At 41.6% G+C, this 19,517-nt stretch overlaps 1 protein-coding gene across 1 annotated transcript in view; it reads left to right on the top strand.

Moving 5' to 3' along the window:
* The first annotated feature begins 970 nt into the window (after positions 1-970).
* Positions 971-19,517, top strand: part of LOC140234306 (uncharacterized) — a 126,106-nt gene continuing 107,559 nt past the window's right edge. Inside the window, exon 1 of the mRNA XM_072314369.1 lies at positions 971-1,323. Coding sequence (XP_072170470.1) covers positions 1,200-1,323 — 124 coding nt within the window. The 5' untranslated portion in view covers positions 971-1,199. The remainder of the gene's footprint in view (positions 1,324-19,517) is intronic.

Here is a 19,517-nt window from a genome sequence, read left to right on the forward strand (position 1 = left end):
GAGGAAGAGAGGGGAAGACAGAAAGCTGAAAAGGAATCCTGGCAGAAACTGAAAACAACTCCGGTATGCTAACCGGATTTCTGTCTCACAGCCAAGCCCAAACCTTTTTTTTCGTGGAGTAGCACTCTGTTCGAATAGAGATATAAACGTGGTCGGCGAATTAGCTGCAAAAAGACGCAGAGGTAACACTTAGCTTGCATTGTGCGAAACAAACCCTGCTCGTCGCATGTCGTCTGCTAAAAGTGGAGCACGGCTGGACATCTTGAATGGATGATATGTTTACCAGACACTGGTTCCTTGTTTACCCAGGGCAAGAGGACCGCTGCCTGAGAGTTTGCGAATAAACATCGTCCCCAGTTTTGATGTTCCGTGGAAACTTTCGGCTCCCAAAAGAGTTTTACTGCATTTTTTTTGTTGGTTTCTAAAGAAAGAAGACTGAGCATAAAGTGGATAAATAAAGCAGAAAGTGCTGTTACATTTTCGAGCAAACCATAAACAACTCGGAAAGTGAACTAAAAGCAATCCGAAGTCACTCCACTATATTCATGTGAGTACTGGCAAACACCAGGGAGGTGCCTGCAAACACGAAGCGTGTACTCTCCGTTGAATTTCTGAGACATTTCTGGAGTTTGGCGTTGTGTGTTAAGAAATGCAAACGAGGAATGGAACACTTTGGAATATAAATTATGGCCTTGACCTGTCGGAAAGTGTTTTGAGAGCCCACGAGAATGAATAACGAAAAAAGTATTTCTTGATCTGTTGTATCATATCAGGAAAATCTGGTGATTCATTTAAGCATTCATTCACGAATGCGAACAGAGGTCAAGAGAATATACGGGGATAAGTCATAAAACGCCGATGTATACCACGGAACAGCACAAAACGATGGTACATTGCCTTACACACGCTACGACAAACGGATTAAACGTGTTCAACGACGATTCTACCATTGTAGAACATCACTTGCATCAGAGTGCAGACTTTGCTCGGATGCCATGTACTTATGTTGTTTAATCACAAGTGAAAACTGCGTGTGGCAGGACGACAGTTTAACGTGTATTAGACAATTCAATTTCTGTTTTCAGTTTTACCCTTGGAGTACGGCATTCACATCTGCTTAGTACGCGAATGAATGACGTCGGGGCAGTCTTCTCTTTTGGAGTACGTAAATCGATATCGGTTCCCCCACTAGTGCCAACATGAAGATGCCAGTTTACGGGAGAAGTGGGGGACGGTCAATGGGGGCAAGAACTCCACGCCTTTTCGTGCTCCTTTGTTTTCTCGCGGCGGCTCTGCAGCTTCAATCCACGTCTGCTGATCAAGGTAAGACAACAAGAAGCTTGCAAACTACTATCGTTGCATCACTAAAAACTAGAACGCAGAGTGTGTTTGCATGCTCATTTCGTATGTTCAAGATCATTCGAAAATAATAATTCATGCTCACGTCGTGATGTAAATGTCATGCTCGTTCAAATACTACTGTAAGAGAGTGTATTCGATGGAGACGATCTTTCTTTCTTGAGCTGTGCAGTGTTGAGACATAATTAGTATATCATTTATTCAATCCTTCCTCTGCTCTCTATTCAGTCAACGAAGAATGAGTCGAGACTGGATGGTATTAATATCAATATTATTTCCGCGTTCATTAACTTCGGCGCATTTCTAGGAAGGAATCTTAGATTAGACTGGGTCGGGGGAATTCAGAATGATAGTGTCTACGGGGGACCCGAGGTTCAGTCCGTATATTGACGCTCATCATGCCTCAAACATTTATGGCAAATCGAAGCTAGTATGAATACGACAAGACCACTTGAAGGAGAGCTTAGGAGCGCCACTATGAATACCAAACCACCAGTCGCCTTTAGTTCATGAATGTCATGATGCTTGTTCCTAGCAAGCACATCGAACGTGCAATGCTGCATTTTTTAAGAACACAAAATAAAGGTCCAAGAAGCTGCGCGATTCCGCCCAGTCATTTTTTTTCTCTCCATGACGGTAATAAATTGACCGAGATGATTGTCTTGTATGGTCTTTCCTTTCTTTGTCTTTTTTTTTTTTACGAGCATAAAACACAATTTTCGAAAATCGAAAAACCGAAAGGGAAAATCTTGCGCACTTATCTTATGACCGTTAATATTGACTATCACAAAATCCAGTTCATCAGAATAAACCTTCGCTCACTCACTAGCTTACCAATATTTATGATCATGAATGATATTATGTATATTACTCTTCGGAAGCCTTTTTTGTTTGTTTATTTGTACATGTACTGGTATCTAAATCTTTTTGGGAATCAGGGCGTAGATTTATTGTTGTGTTAAGTATTACGGTTTTATAGCTGCCTATGGGTGTTTGTTTGTTTGTTTGTTTTGTGCTTGTGTGTGTGTGATGATTGTGCATGGGATCTGTATTACATTGTATGTCCGCGACAGTGATTGCTTGTTACGCTCGTCCGCGCGTTTAATACAAATGATCATATACGACAAGTATATTGTTATGCGATATTTTTCAGTGTGACGTGCATGATTCTGAGATGTCTGTAGATGTTCACAGCACCAATTTTTGGACGAGAGAACATCAAATCAATGAAATTAGAAGTGACGACACTCTGTGCCGGGTGCACACGTACATTGTTGTACATCTATGAGGCGCAAGAGGATTTTTGGCGTTTTTATTAAGTTGGCATTTTGACCATCTGCCGTTTTATTAATCAAAACGTACTTTCCTGCCTTTGGCTGCCGTGTCATAGGTTGGAAAATGACGGTTGGAAAATGGAGCGATGTTATAACTTCACGTTACCAAGTTAACACGAGTTTTAAAAGTGGTCGCTTCTTGTTTCCTGTCAGCACCCACCTCTTTCTGCTGAAAGTTTTGAAGAAATACGATTGTATCACACAAGTTCGTATTTCTCACTTCTTTGATACTATGTTGGCGCCAACAACTTCCGTGTTTTTCCCCCCTCTCTCTTCTCAAAGAGAATTTTGTAGAGTTCTTTGCCTCCTGCTTATCCTAAGCCTTACCACTCGGCCGTGGAGCGTGTTTCTTCCCACGAGAGCTTTCTCCCGTGTTTGGTTTCAGTGATTAGGAAGCGTGCTTTATTATCATCACGTGTAGTCAATACCCCAACAACATCGGGGCTGGAACGGCACTTCATCATAATTTGATCGGTTTCTAATTCAGGATGGCCAATGGTAATGACGCGACGTTCTGTGCCATCCTACTTTCATCGAGGTGTATAGCAGGGTGAGAGAAAGAGAGTTAGCAAAAAAAAAAAAGGAGAAAAGGGGATAAAAATAGTGGCGAAAGTAGCACAATAGTAGCCATGTTGTATTACGGATAGAGTGTCTGTGATGATGTGAAAATGGCGGGTTGAAATGACGCTGAATGGAAAGAAGACTCGAGGAGCAGAGAAGAGACAGACAGATGAAAAAGAAATGATGGTTAAATTGGGGAAACAAGTGAATAGAGAGATGGAGAGAGGGAGGGAGAGAGATTAGCAACGAAAACAGGAGATGCATGGGGACTGAAAACGGGGTTCGTTTTGTTGGTAGCACGCTCATGTCGATTTGGCAGCTCCTTTTAAATCCAATTTTGCTCCCCTTAATGGATGAGGGTAGAGTTTGAAAGGACAAACATTTTGGTCAGGCGGTAGCAAATGTTTAGCTCCTCTTCTCCCCCCCCCCCCCCTCACACACACATATCTTTTATGTGCTTGTGTGTGTGGTGCTTTATTCAAACCTTGCTCATTACGTGTCGGTTTTGTGTGCACGCAGACTTTTGTGGCTTTGCCAGTGCATGTTGGGACCTGGGCAGTCTGTGTATGAAAGGCAATGAAAATGAAATGCCGCCACATTGGGGTGCTGCTTCCCACCCCCCCCCCCCTCCGCGATCTTCCTACATGAAATTTAATATACCATAGTGTACCCTCGAGTTTCATGTTATAACTCCGAACAATAACGTTAGCGGCTATCCCTTACACGACGGTGGAACGCTTGGCAATTGGTAATAAAGCCGTAACCTGCAATATAGCGCCGAAATTGCGTTAGCGTTGGCATACTTTGCGGTGCCGAAGTACAACTGCACAGAGAAAGTGCAGCTCATTTTTCGTCAAAATGATGCAATTGCAGGAGCCGAAACAGATTGAGCACACCTCCCATGTTTTGCCAATCCATTTGTTGGGACGAAACATACTTTGGAATGGGGTCACTCACCATCTGCGCTGTTCATTTAAAAGTCTTTTTCCTTCTTGCTCTGTACCATTCACAACCTCATTTATTGAGGAATTGTTTTCTTTGGGTGGGGTGGGGTGGGGTGGGGTGGGGTGGAGGTACATTCATAAGAATGGATGTATTGACCCTTGATCCTGTGCCATATGTCATAGTGATTACAATCTTTTTCATATGTCCAAAAACAACAACAATCAGTGCTTGCATTAAAAATGAAGGTATAGATAGACAACAATATTGTCGATGGATCTTTATGATTCTGTGTATGTATCACATAGATTATTCGTGTGCTAGTGACGATTTTGGAGTGTGAAACTTGTAGAGATTTGTAAATCATATTCTCTCAAATTGTTTTTTTTTTTCTACATTTTGTTGTGACGAGTCGTTTCCATTTTCAGTTTATGCATCATCTCCAGCATGAAGAAAATAGTGGAAATGAAAATTAGATTTTATATGTGAGTCTATTTAACTGTATAACCAGAAACTGGAATACATTTCAGCAAAGGAGATAGATAGATAGATGGATGGATAGATACATTGCATGCCTACATGTTTGCTGATCGATAATGTAGATTGGAATATGGATAGATCGAGAGGGATAGCTATCAAGATAATATGTACAGACTGATAGATATACAAATATACAACCCAACCTGTAGGCCCTACATTATAGGCCTATACAGGTAGATTGGTTGATTGATAAATAGGTAAGTAGAAATAGAGAAGGATAAATATTGATGAAAAGGAATCAATAGAGATAGAAATAAAATGGAAAGATGTATGAAATATATCCATGAGCACAACATCCATCTAACACAGGCCTACATGTATTATGTGGACGTATGTATAACGCATTGTGAGAGACTGTTAAACAAGTTTGATCATGTACAACTGTACGGTGGGTTGTTCAACATTTACAACACCCAGAGGTTCGTGTAATCACTCTTTTAGAAGAACGCAATATTTAATGCGTGATTGGAATCCGGGAACCCTCCACGTCACAAAGTTCAATGATCTACTGTGCTTCCCATGAACCAGTGCCGGCGAGTTTTCTTCTTCTTTTTTTCCCCCTTCCACCTCGCTGCTGTGAGGATGAAATATATAAATTAATTGAAAAAAAATCCTCATAAAGTGGTCCAGAAAAAACAAAACAAAACAAAACTCACGTCATATTCGGAACTAGTTCATTTTATTATTGGATATTTTGTTTAGTGACTCACAAAGAGTCAACCCCGTCTGTAGTCAAGGAAGGGGGTATTGGTATTTTAAATAGCTCTTTTCTTATGGCACTTTTGCTTAGGATCTGCACGAATGTATCAACCCCTGTGGTATGCGCATCCAATCGCACTACTACTACTACATTGTACTACTACTGCTACTTCTACTACTACTACTACTACTACTACTACTACTACTACTACTATACTCCCACTATTACAAAGCGATAATATGGAGGTGATGTAAATGATTTATAATGATAATGCTTATAAGTAAAAATCTAATGTTAGGTGGTGAAAATAGTAATTTTATTCAAATACTACCTACAACTTTATTATTATCATTATTATTATTGTTATTATTATTATTGTCATCATTATTATTGTTATTATTAATATTATTATTATTATTATTATTGTTATTATTATTATTATTATTATTATTATTATTATTATTATTATTATTTACTATTAACATCATTTTTATCGGCCTTTTTCAGTGATTTTTTTTTCTTCTTCTTTTTGAAGGAGGAGGTGTATTATATCAACTTCGAGTTATAGCTCCATGATATCAACAGCATTTCCGGAACCGAAAGAACAAAATAATGTTACCTCACATGAATTATTCACACTGACTGTAAAGAAAGATGAATGAGACCGTGACACCGGAGCACATTGCGGCGGGTGAGGTCGTGGGTATGTGCTACAGATCATGCAGGAGGTGCTGGAACACACGTACTGTACGGTTTTCTCTCTTCCAATTGTCATGCGGGTCAGCGATGCCCCGAATTGTGACAAAACTGCAATCCGACAGTGGCCTCCAAACCGCAATTCATTACAGAAGCTGTTTGGGCTCCCTCGCGTTGTTTTCACCAAGGGATTGCAAATCCGCAGAAATTTTATCCCCACCGCACCACGAATCCGGGAAATTTGGCGAGGCAGCGATAATATTTTTGTCTGTCTTTCTGTTTGTTTTTTTTTTTCTTTCATGTCAGCTACAGTTTCTTTGTGCCATTTGAGAACTACGACTTTACTTTTTAGTTGTCAGTCACGACTGACGACTGGTCTCCCGACATTGTGCAGGCACGGCCCGGATTACCTTGTACATCTCCCATTGGGAGGGACTAGTTAGGATAATGTGTACAACCAGGGAGGTGGAATACAACAGGTCAAGCGAAGTGTAAGGTACCAACTACTTGGTTGGGTCATATCTGGGAGGGAGAAAGAGTACGGATGTACAATGGGAGGGAGTGGTAACTTCCTGCAAGAAGGAGAACATTTCACGTCCCATTTGATGTGTACAAGACAGTATGAATGTGTATTATTGTGTGTAAATGCATGCATTTATGAATGCGTGATTAAAGGAGACCAGTCCTCCGGATGATTGTCAGACTGTCACATTTGAACAACTATTAATTAGTTATACAGGGCACAGAGTTTCAGAATTTATAATGGTTGGGATGAGGAATAAGCATGTTTTCAAAAATTGTAACAAATTGTAATGAACAAGGATGATGACATGGCAGCCTCACCATAAGAATGCAAGAGTTAGGGCTCAAGGATGGAACAAAAGAAGAAGGCATGCATAGATTCTAAACAAGTGAACTTATTAAGCGGTATTGTAATGGAATCACACTGCTACATTTCTGAAATAATGAGCCTCCTACAAGTGTATGCCATCATCATTGGTCAGTGTGATTTATGTAAGGTTTTTCAGGGCATTGGTTTCTCTGCTGAAGGACCACAATAAATTCCACAAATCTAAAGGCCTACATGGAGTTGTCGATTTATGTACTACATGATGTGAAATGATACGAAAATCGTCTGGAATGCCCCTTTAATTATTATGTTATGCGTACGGTGTGTGTTTAAAGCACACCATGCATGTTCTTGGCCTGACCACACTTCCAATATCTAAACAAATAGGCCTAGTCCCTACATATACATGGCCAAACGAACTACAGTCTACTGTTGAGCGAGGGGGAGAAACTCTATGGTCAGTTTTCTTTCTGGCCAGGGAGGTTTGGGTAAACATTACATGCATGAGGTGAGGCGGAGAGTGAATTCATCCAAACAGTGTGGTATCATACACTTCGGCAAGGGAATAACACACAAACACACACACAGAAAAAGCGAGCCGAACTTGCATTATGCGGAGTGACAATCGGCGATTTATTCGCCGAAATCTGATAACATTAGCGATAATAGCTGAATAGTGACGGAGTCTGTTCCCGCCTACTCAATAATTCAAGGTATTCATTTTCACCGCGGCGATCTCCAAGTCGTTGGCTTATCTCATTTTTGTCGGTGCCTGGGTCTGTCTGCAAAGAAATTCTCTCTTCTCTCTCAAACATGTCCCCCTCTCTCCCTCTATCTGCTTCTGTCTATCCGTCTGTCTGTTTGTCTGTCTGTCTGTCTGTCTGTCTGTCTCGCTCTGTTCGGCATCCACGAAATCATCACTTGCAAGTGAAGAGAGCAGCGCAGGGAGATCGGTTTTCAGAGAAACATTCGCAAAGCCTAATTGGCCATCGATTTAACATTCCATCCGTTCGGCTATGGTTCGTCTGGGCCGCCCCACTCGGGGCGCGAAAGAAGAAGAAGAACGATTGAGGAATGAAGGCGAAAATGGCGATTGCAGTTTTTCCTGCTCCATATTTTGCGTGCTGTTGTCGTTGTTGCCATTTTGTTCCCCCAAAGTTGCCGGACCGTAGGCCTAATGCAATCACTTGCCATCAAGTATAGATGTGGGATTGTTTTACGCGGTGGAGTTTCGGTCTTCTGTTGGCGTTTAATTATCTTGTTAACGTCCCCTGCGCTCACATTTTTGATGCTGTTCATACCTGATTCTATATAGCTGGAAGTCAAGTCTCCTCTACCCTCCCCCTCCCCCGCCCCTTCCCCCTTCATTGAATAGGCGCTCGCAGACACAATCAGGCCGGGGTTCATGTCCATATATGTCCGACACATTCTTTCACAAACGTTTGTCTGCTTTTCGGATCTGGGCATAATGCTGATGAAGGTCGCAGGAACAGAGAGGCCTTTCATCCACATCGCTAAACAAGTTTTGATTTAGGCCTATTGGCAGCATCATCTGTATTTTGCGTGGTTTTATCCATTTGGGGTAAAGGAAGAATATTGGACCAGAGACGTCGAATTGTGGATAACGAATATTTGCTCAAATTCATGATTAGATGAATAAAACATTATTATAACGAAAGATTAAGATAAATTGGAAAATCTTCCGTTATGGCATGACAGCTGAGATTCAGTTGTTTGCATACATTTTGTTGCATCGTTTTTGCTGGCACTATTGAGAAGAAACACGAACAGAATGAGGGCAATCCAAGGATCTGTATCGTTTTTCGTTTTTTCAGTTTCTGTATGTGCTTGTGTGTGGATAGTTGAAGTATGGAGCTATAGTAGCTCCATGGTTGAAGTTCATTTCAACGCATTGCAAGTGTTTCTGACTCACTCAAAAAGATAAACAGATGCTAACTGCCATACCAATTACCATTATTTTGAAGACTCCTCCTAGTAGGATGATTTTATTGATGAATTTGTAAATGGGATGGGGGTGATACCGGGATTTCCTCACCAGTCACTCTTTTCAATATTTTCAGTGGGAATCCTTACCAAAAGTCCTTGATTTTAATAATTATGATCCCTCCCCGCTTCTCTTGTGTCGGCTATGTTGCATTACTTCATATACAGAGGCAATCATGCATTAAACTTGTCAATGGTAGCTCATTTAGATCATTGTGGCGTCAAATGACAACGATTTGTTTAAAAATACATTTTCCCCAAAAGAAAAGAAAGAAAGAAAAACAAAATCCGGCACCTCAAGTTTGGTTTGGAAGAGGCCCACTGCCGCTGGGTACGCCTTGTACTTGGGGCAGGGTTGTTTTTATCTAAATAAAGGGAATCCGATAAAGAGCCATAGAAACCGAGAGTGTTTCCGGGATTGAGCTTGCCAGGCTTGGTTATTCATTCCGATCCATTTAGCTAAGCCATGCAAATCTTCAGCTCACGAAAAACAACACTCTTCCCTCTACCCTGAAGATTTTTAGAGTACTGCATTTTCTTTCAACCGGGGAGGTTCAACCAACCAGGGAGGTGTAACCCCCCTGGAACCAACGGACTCGACAACTTTTGTGTAGATAGGACATCTTTGATCGTAGTCTGGCGTGTAGATGTGGACCTTTTCCTTCTTTAATCCTCTGTGCGCCACTTTGATGTATTTTCCTTATTTGTGAAGGATGTGAAATTTGTACACATCTGACTCAATGACACAGAAAGGGTTTAAAAATGTCCATATCCAACCAAGTTTTTGTAGATTCTTTCCGCTGTAGATAGTTCTGATTAATTCATTAATATTGCGTTACAAGATTATGATACATTTGTACCTCCCCACGTTCTGTAGTGAGCCGAGTACCAGTCAGGAATCCTTTTCATTCGAATAGGCAGAAAATTACTTCTTTGTTTTCAAAGTAATATTTTTTTTTATTCTTGTTTTGAATATCACGCACATTGTAGTACGTTGTTAGGTCTACATGTGTGTTAATAATGTTAGAGGACTGGTGAAAATTTGTCGCTTGAGATCGAACTTTTTCGTTTTACAGCTAGTTTAACGAGAAGAAGAAGAAGGCGAAACAGACTGTGTATTTCAATTCATTGCAGTTTGATGCGAGTCTCCCCCTAGTTCAAATGGCAGGGGAAAAATCCAACACGAATATGTAAGTCAAAGTAACAAGTCTGTATAGCAAGCTGCTTGAAGCTAGCCCTTTCAATGGCTTATGTTCCATCGTCTGACCTCTGGCAACTCGCGCGTAACCCTTGGATTCGACTTCGGTCCCTGCAATGCAGCGCCCTTTGGGTATTCGTAAGCCTTTCTGAAAGCAGTGAGGATGTCCACAAAGAAAGAAATGGAGGGTGTTCTCCAAAAGCGTGAATTAAGTAGAAAGTCAACAAGAGAAATTGTCATCCAAACAGCCGGGACGCGGGGCTACGGGATGAGGACATAAGAACGTCGCTTTTGAGTGGGTTTGGGGACCCGTGCCATCTGCGATCTCTGTCAGTGACTAGTCTACATTTACAGTCGTTTGCATGAATCAATGTTTCATAATCGTAACTTTGAAATGTGAATATGCTCATATTCGATTATAAATGCATTTTAACTTGTATGCACGTTAGTCTCATGAGTCCAGTCTCAGAAACACATGCAACAAAGAGAGATTTTCAGAATCTTTCGTTCAAAGTGATTGACAAAAGAGACTAGAAAATCGTAATCCGCAGCGCATGCACGGTAAAGTACACGTATGAAAGGGCTTGGGAAGATTTTGTGCCTTGATGGTTGCCCAGCATGAAAAGATGTCCCCGCCGTGTAAACAGGAACGTGTGGAGAGGACTTCGTGAGCCCCTCTCTGCCAACAATACGTACAGGGTGCTGGGCCGAGGGAGAGGGGGATAAGAGCCGGATTTATTCTGCCAGAGAGGTGTCAAAAATGTCGACAGTTCTAAACGTGGTCCTCACCTCATCCCCCTTTTTTCAATCCTTGATTTTGTCTGCCTACATTATAGTTACACAAAACTCCCACAGTATAGGCTCTATACGATGATACCCGATGATTTTTCGTAGCATTAAATAGTGACAAGCGCTGCCATGACTGTCAATAGACGTTCCTCAATGGAATCTGTTGACATATCCAATGATCAAGTTGTTTTCTAAACCATTTAGTCTCGGCCAAGTAATGTAGATTATAAAGACTTGACAAGTAAGTAGATGCCATACTGCTGTTGTGCCCTGTGATGTCAGGTACTCCAGTCGTATATCTAGCCGCGGTCCATGTTGCTCCTGCACCCCTCGATTTCTTCTGATTGCACCGCCACGCTCTAAGCTGTTTCCTCCTCCCATGGGGGAACCCACAACGGAATTTGCGCAGCCGCCTAAATGGAGTCTAATTCCGGAACACGCCTCCGGGGGAGGGGGTAGAGGTAAACACCACGGCGACTCACTTCGGAAAATCTTTGAGCTCAAATTTAGTCAAATATCTAGAGTAGATGGCAATTGAAGAATCCGCCGTATTGGGGTGCGAGTCGTGGCTTTTTTCACTGTGTTCTTGAACTTTTTGTAATGTGTGCGTGTGTGTGTGTGTGTGTGTGTGTGTTGTAGTCGTACTGGCGACATTATCGAATTGACTGTCAAACAAATTGCTAATTTACACGTTCGATTATTACCGCAAAGAATTCATTTTGGTTACGTTCTGGTGGTGAAGAAAAAGATACTGGGGACTTGCACGAGAGCATTGATCCTAGCCGCATCTTACGTGCGCATGACAGCCTGGTTGCTATGGCGACGTTGGGAGGACCTACTTCCGTAATCAAATGATGGATGAAACATGCTTGTACGGGTGCAAGCCGTGAGGGGTCGTTCGTGAGGATACCGTGTTCCGAAGCTAGGTGTGCACGTGTTCAGCAAAGTAACTTTAGTAAGCTTAGAAGATGGGACCCAATTCTGCATTGTGAAGTGATTGATGAAACGGCTCCGGAGTGGAAAGTCTCGTCAAGAGGTGGGGCTGAAGCAGTTACGGTTTGGACTAATGATCGGGTGACGTAAACGTTTACTAACAGTCGATTTCTAATGTTCCCGACAGATGGCTGTTGTTATGGTTTTAATTAATGCTCAGAAAGGGAGTAAAATGTGCGTACGATTAGTATCGTCGATCTCGGCTCCTGCCCTGAAATGGGCGACCCGCTTCAAATGATGCCCATCTTTTAAGCAAACTTGGCGTAAGCGTTGTTTATTTGAGAACGCACATTCTCGGGTAAAATGACGAATGGTAACCCCTGACACGAAGGCCGTGCACTCCCGTTTGTTCGGATCCTTCCCGAAACGTCTGCGTACTAGAGAGATTTATGTCGGTCGCCTATGCTCGCGGTCCGTACTCACAGGAAAATTTATGGCTCTCGCTGTCCTCTCGTTAAAATTCCCGAATTCTCGGGGAAGGGAAGAAAAGAAAAAGGAAGAACGGCGAAGATGATGTCGACGAGTGAGTGGATTCATTTCCTGGAGAAAATGAGGTAATCGCAAACTGAAACGTCGATCAGAGGGTTGGCGAGAAATACCACACCGTGTCGGTGGATGTTGTTACCAGCCTGATGCAACAGTTCCCTCCCCGCTGGGGATTAGATGGAGAGCGTGCAGCAGCGTCCGTTTCCTCCTGAACTGTTAACACTGTCTTGCAACGCTTGCTGACACAACACACACATACAAACACACACACACACACACACACACACACACACACACACACATGCATACAACTACTACAAGCATGAAAACACCTCTTGTCAAAATAGGTCGAAATTCCAAACCAATCAAAAATCGAATGTCGCCAATTCCGCAAGCTCCCGCTGTTCTTTCACGAATGACAGACAAAATGTGTCAGCCAGTGTTCATTTCGAGCGTAATTCGTTCTTTCCACTGCACTGGTAGGTAGCTCAGCCTCTTATGTTGTCGTAGCGATGTGATACTGTTATTTAAAACAAATGTAAAATCATTGATTATAGTTTATATCATCTTCAACATAATTGCATACATAAATCATTTTCAGTAATATTACATAAATCATCAATAATAATTAAGGACTACAATGTAGGCCTACATGACTCAAAGAAAAAAAATGAATATATGTACAATAAATCCACTCATACAATTTATATTGATATACTACCAAATTAGCAAATAACTAACTACGAAATTATGAAGGGCTGCCACTATAGTATAAGCGGTTACTTGAACACTTGGCAGCCGGGAAAACCTACCTAGTGGAGGGGAGAGGGAGAGGGAATCGAGTGGCATGGCGGGGTTCAGGAGTAGGCCCATTATACATTGATTTTTGTTTATCACAATGGGGGATGAGACATGAACTAATGAAATAATGTTGGTCTTAAAGATAATGAAAAACTGGCCCAAATAATAGCTGTTGGGATGACAGGAGGATGATAGTGAGAGAGAGAAGAGAGGAAAGGGGGTGGGGTTAATAGACAGAGAAAAACAGCGGTCGTTAAAATGAGTGGTAACATTGCGTTTTTACCGAGACAGTGGCATTGTTCGTATTCGGTGGCCTTTAGACCCTTACCGCGTTTCATCAACCTTGATTCGATAAGCTCTTCATCTTTATTACTGCGCGATGGTTTGCAGGTGTGTGGGTCAATCTGGGCCGCGAAGAAGAAGAAAAAAAAGGACATAAATTGAACAGAAGATGAAAAGAGAGAGAGAGGGAGGGTAGGAGAGAGAGAGAGAGAGACCAAATGAAGGCACCCACATGCGTGCCAGATGTATGAATCATTCCTATTAATATAGAATTTTGTGATTGCGCCCATGTGAGCACACCCCATATTTTGATGACATCGAATGTTAGCTATCCTTTTGCTTGTCTGCGGTAGCGTGTCACCGGGTAGACGGCCTCAGTTGAGATTACGTCACAATGGGAATGGTTTGAAAAGCCTGCCATTATAAGCTTTGAAATGATACCTGTTATAGTCATCGAAGAGACCCCAAAACTTTCCACCACATGGTTCATACCGATTGAGATTAACTAATCCACTGACAATAAAAATTCAGAATTGCGGGAGGGGGATTAAATGACAAATTGAAGCCACCTTCGCAGAACAGAGATTTTTTTTTTGGGGGGGGGGGTGAGATTTGAAAAAAAAAAGTTTGTAAAACGAAATGACACTATTACTCTTGTATATATTTACTAGGACACTGAAATCAAAGAACACGGTTAAGTCATCGTCCATCCAAAAACGTAATCAGAAAAAAGAAATAGCATATTAACACGGGGTAGTGGAATGTTGTTAGCCAAAGAGAGTCTGATCTTTTACATTTTAGGCCCCAAACAACCTTTCAGGCTCCACTACTAAATAGGCCTATGTAGGAACACGTTCTGGACTGACTTCGGTATCTTAGAGGTATACCTCTGCTCTTCTTCAGACAGATGCGGATGAGAATAAACAACTCGTGACAGTATTTACCACCTTTAAGAAGTAATTATCTTGTTTGATTTCTCTGAGCCATGAGCAATTGAAACCAATCCCATATCACTAGTGCATTATTTAGTAAGTCTGCTACTGTCATTCAAGCGGGAGCCGCGGCTTAGCTAAAAAAATGACACATTGCACATAAATGTCTCGTTACTGTGATGTATTCGTTCGCCCCGTGTGAGTGCGTAATCCTGAATTTTAGGGACTTCGTTTATCTTTTTCTCTCCTTTCATTCGTCCCCCGTGATCTCTGCTTGTCGTCGAGGAACAATTCCAGAATTTCTTTAACGGCCGTAAATCACGTTTTATGCCGAAGCGGACCCAACTCCTTTTTTCTTTCAACATTTCCCCCTTCTTTCGGTTTCATGTTGATACCTGTCAAAAGACTTCTCTTTGCGAAAGATGATAAGAGACATTTATCATTGATGAGAAAAACAAGGATCCTCCGCTCCTTTTTTTTTTTGTTTTTGGCACGTGACATGCTAGAGTAAACGAAAAAACCAAACATGTCTTTCGAGTGAAACTAGAACAACTACGATTTGCGCACGAACAATGGATGCATGTGCAATTAGATCATGGAGCTTAATAGCTTGATTACACCAAGCGATGGTGTCATAATGCCAGCAAAGAAAGAAACAAGTAACTTGATTCTGCTTGTTCTTTTGTTTGAAAAAAATTAAAATGTTTCTATTTTCCCTGAACTCCATCGATGACGTGGTAGTCAGAATGGCATGAAATATTCATAAAGAGTAATATTCTCCCCTCAATTCATATTTTTTTTTGCCTTACCTGGCTACGCTTGTGTTGGTTTCCGTGGATTGTCGCAAGGAATACAAAGTAGGAAAAAAAAGATAGTCTTTGTTGTGACGTTTATAATTTTGTGGTTATCATATAATATCATGTATGAAGATTATCCTCGTGTTCTCGGTATTAATTTCCATTGGGAAGAAAGAACGATAGCTAAGAGGTAACTGTATACATAATAACAGAGGGGGATCAACGTAAACTAATATCATGTCACGGAGGAATGTTTTCTCTGTGAACGCACGAAGAACACGTCTGGTGGGATTTGCGACGTCGCTGCATAATTTACGTACATGGCAATCAACTCGTGAACGTCATGCTGATAACGTGACCAGAGGGACTAATACCGATAAGAACATTGTCCTCAATATTTTGGGTCAGTGACACCATACTTTGTAATCATTGACTTCGCAAGTTTATTACACATCGCAGTTTGAGAATTGGAAATTTGAGGGTCCTGGAATATCACTTGAGAAGGGGAGAAGGGTGTCAACTTCGTCCTCCCACACCTACCTACCAGGGAGGTGAGAATTACCCCACTCTACTCCGACATCGCTAGAGTATTAATATTCAATATGCACTGGGGGGGGGGGGTGTAGGCCTACTTGTTCAGTGATTATCTGGCATGGCTTCAAATATCGTTCAAGTTAGTGGATTTATTTTAATAGAAATCATGGCTCTCTCTAGTGTTTTTTTTTTTTTTTTTTATTTAGACATTGTCTTTCGTGTCTGCCTTCATTTTACGGGAGCATGGTTTGCAGTTACCATGGACCTACATTGTAGGTCCAAGCAGTTACACAGCACTGCTCATCAGTTGTACAGCAGGTGATGTTCATTGTGCAATAGACAGTCGTGCAGATTACTTAAAGGTCCAGTTTACCTTTGGGAGCAGTGATTTCAAAAATTTTCAAGATATCATATTTGATGCATATGTGTAGGTCTGTTGTATCATAAAACATCCTACCATATGAAATATTTGCAATAAAAACTAAAATATAAGGAGATATCAGGGTTTTTCTCAATAAACCGTAACTGTATACGGTTTAGTCTGGAAAATGTTTTATTATAACTATTGTTCACATTTTGTGTATTTAACAACACTTAACATCGATTATACGGATTCAAATTTTGACAGTGGTTGTTTCTATCCCTAACTCACATTTTAGAACTATTTTATAGCACTAATGCTTTCATCTGCAAATGGTAAATTATGCCTTTAAGATGCTTTCATTCCACATACTAGTACTACAATCATCCTATTCGCCAATTTCATGGTGCAACAGGCGGGGAGTATTGAAGAAGATACAGTATCTCTCCAGACGTGACATCCATAGACCTCTCGTCCCGTTTGAACTAATTATCGATGGCGAAATTGACCTGAAGGATAGGTATCCGCGGAATGCAATGGCACCAGAAATCGATGTGCCCTGCGAATGAATGGACGGGCGAGTTGGTGGCAGTTTAGTTTTCGGTGTAGGAGAAGACTTCTTTGGGCATCCCGCTGCATAATGAATCATAAAACTCAATAACTCCGTGGTGATTCGCTGGGTACGCGTTAGTGGTAATGACCGTATTAGCTGCGGCCGAGAAATTGCCTTCTGATGCTACTCTGGAGATCGCTGTAGCACTAGAAGTCTATTGGAATTATGTAACCCTACGATGACCTTTGCTGCTCCAGGAATACACCTCGTAGACCAAAGACACATTTAGAACGGCTATGAGGCTTTCGTTTAATTGGGGTGGTATATTGTAGCATGCATAATAGATAAAATGCAGTTCGTAGAAGATTTGATGACTTTTATATAGCAGTATAGCAGTATAGGGTTCATTAGTTTATCCCTCTCGGAGTACTGCAGAAAGTAGTGTACACATCACTGTCAACTGTCGAACGAATATTGCTCAACAGTTCTGTTTATGTTTACTTGTGCGGTGGTATATGCCTATCTCTTCGTGTTGCATATCTTCCATTCTGAAATAAAACGTACCTTTACCTACGGTAAGTGTGTATTTCGTATTTCATAACGGGACTCATTTAGTGCCAAAGTGAAACAATGTATTCAATTTAGATATATTAACGTGATAGTGGCGGACTCGAAAGAAGTAAAGCACGGTGGATGTGAACGTCCGTCCCTAACGTGAGATAACTTAATGATTGGGAAGCGTACTAAATTCATACCCTCTTTCTCGATGGAAATGATTCTCAGCTCTCTCCCCCTCTCCCTATTATCTGTTTCCTTGCTATTGTTGTTGGTGTTTTTGTGAAGAAGGCTAGTCGTAATCATTGAGGATTCTCCCCCCCCCCCCCAATCGCCATCACCAAGGTTGACGGGATCCGATGTCGTTTAGAACTGGTGTCGAATTCATCGGTCACCCAAAAGCTCCCGGGTTACCTCGCAGCTGCCGTTTCCTTTGAAGTTCTCTTCATTCTCGCCCCTCTTTTATAAATCATTTCTTGATATCGGAATCCGAATTGACGCAAGCAGGCAATTATAATTTGCCGATTGATTCGGGTTTTGTTGTTTGGACTGTTGAAGATACTTTGATTTCTTTCTCTTTCGGTTTTTTTTTTTTTTCACACCAGTCTTAGGGTTCTGTGCCAGTCGAACCCGAGCGATTGCTGCAGTTGGACTTTAGTTTTTGTTGGAACGTGACATTTTCATCGTATTTATAATTTATTTCTTTTTCTCCTTGTAAGACGTTAGCAGCAGGTGATTTGGTGCAAATTATGTTTGCCGTTTTCCAATTCACCACTTCGTTTAATTTGAGACAAGTCACGTATAATTGTGCCTACTGTCAATGCTTGACGAATGTAAGTCCACATTTCTTTTTATGTGTTTGTTTTGGAATCTTTGCAACGGTGTATGTAAATCGAAAAAAAAAACTGATCTGTGTTTTTCTTTAATTTTATCTACATAGCAACGGGAACCACTGCTTTGTTGAGGTATTAACAGTCATAAAAAAAATATGAACGCGTAGGTCTGTACTTTCAGATGAATGACTTGACAATCTATCCTAGTGGCGTAACCGCCGAATTGACATGCACGTTTATGATGTTGTATTTTGCGTGACTAAAGTAGCTACCTTGAAGCCAACGTTCATGAGAACGACATTCTGGTGCACATAATCATGCAGTTGTATGCGTGTTTGTATGAATCATATATTCAATGCATGACAGAATACCTCAATATGAATCCCCGCTGAGACATTCCAAGGGTAAGAGGGTTTACTCCCAGCCCTTTGTGTTTGCATGACAAAGGGGTCTCGGGGTGCTGAGCTGTTCCCCCGTAGACCCGCGTATTGACTTGTTTTGGGGTGTTAACTGGGCTCGCCTGCACCTCCACAAAGCCCTCAATGTTTCGTACGCCGAGAGCGCCCAAACAAAGCCCTTTGGTCATCCATCGATCCGCTGCCATGCAGGGTCTTAGGCCATCCATTCTTTTATTTACTACCTCAATGGCCGCATTCTCCCTGCTCACCCGTTTATGCCACGGTCTGGGCCTAACGGATAGCTGCTGGATAGAGGCTCTCCATTGTGGGCGTACGTTCGTGACTGAAGACGATGACGATGAAGAACATCTCTTTTCATACACAATCATCCCTGACCGGACCATTATCTTAGCGCTTTTCTCCACTTTGCAGGCGAACCATGACTAAGTGTGACGGAACGTGCGCGGTTCTCTGGCCACCTATTTAAGGGATTGTGGCCCAGCTGTTTGCCCTCAAATATTATTGGTCTGCCTGGCTACTGGAGCACTAAAATGTCTTTTATCAAAACAGATTAGCTTTAGCCTTCGCCATTAAATATTCGGACAGTTTTTAAGCATCAGATTGCGCAAAGGAAAGGAAAGATGAATGGACGGATGAAGTTAAACAAGAAAATGCTGAAAGAGTATGGAGAAGAGAAGATTACACAGAAGGCAGTCGTAAAATCACATGAACAAATAGGATTTTTTTTGTCGTAAATGGGGAAGATGTGTGAGAAGGAAATTTTCTTGGAGAAGGAGTGATTGAGAACAGGGGAGAAGAGTTATGGAAGAAAAGAAGACAAGGAGAGGAATCATATACGGAGGAACAGGATGAAGATATAGCGGAGGACTGGCTGATGGAGGAGGAGGAGTAATGATGATGAGGAAGGGGGAGGGGGAGGAAGAGGAGGAGGACGAGGAGGAGGAGAGAGAGAATGAATAATACATTATCATGATTTCCCTCGTCATGTCTGATTATGA

Source organism: Diadema setosum, chromosome 10, assembly GCF_964275005.1.
Source record: "Diadema setosum chromosome 10, eeDiaSeto1, whole genome shotgun sequence".
NCBI lineage: Eukaryota > Metazoa > Echinodermata > Echinoidea > Diadematoida > Diadematidae > Diadema > Diadema setosum.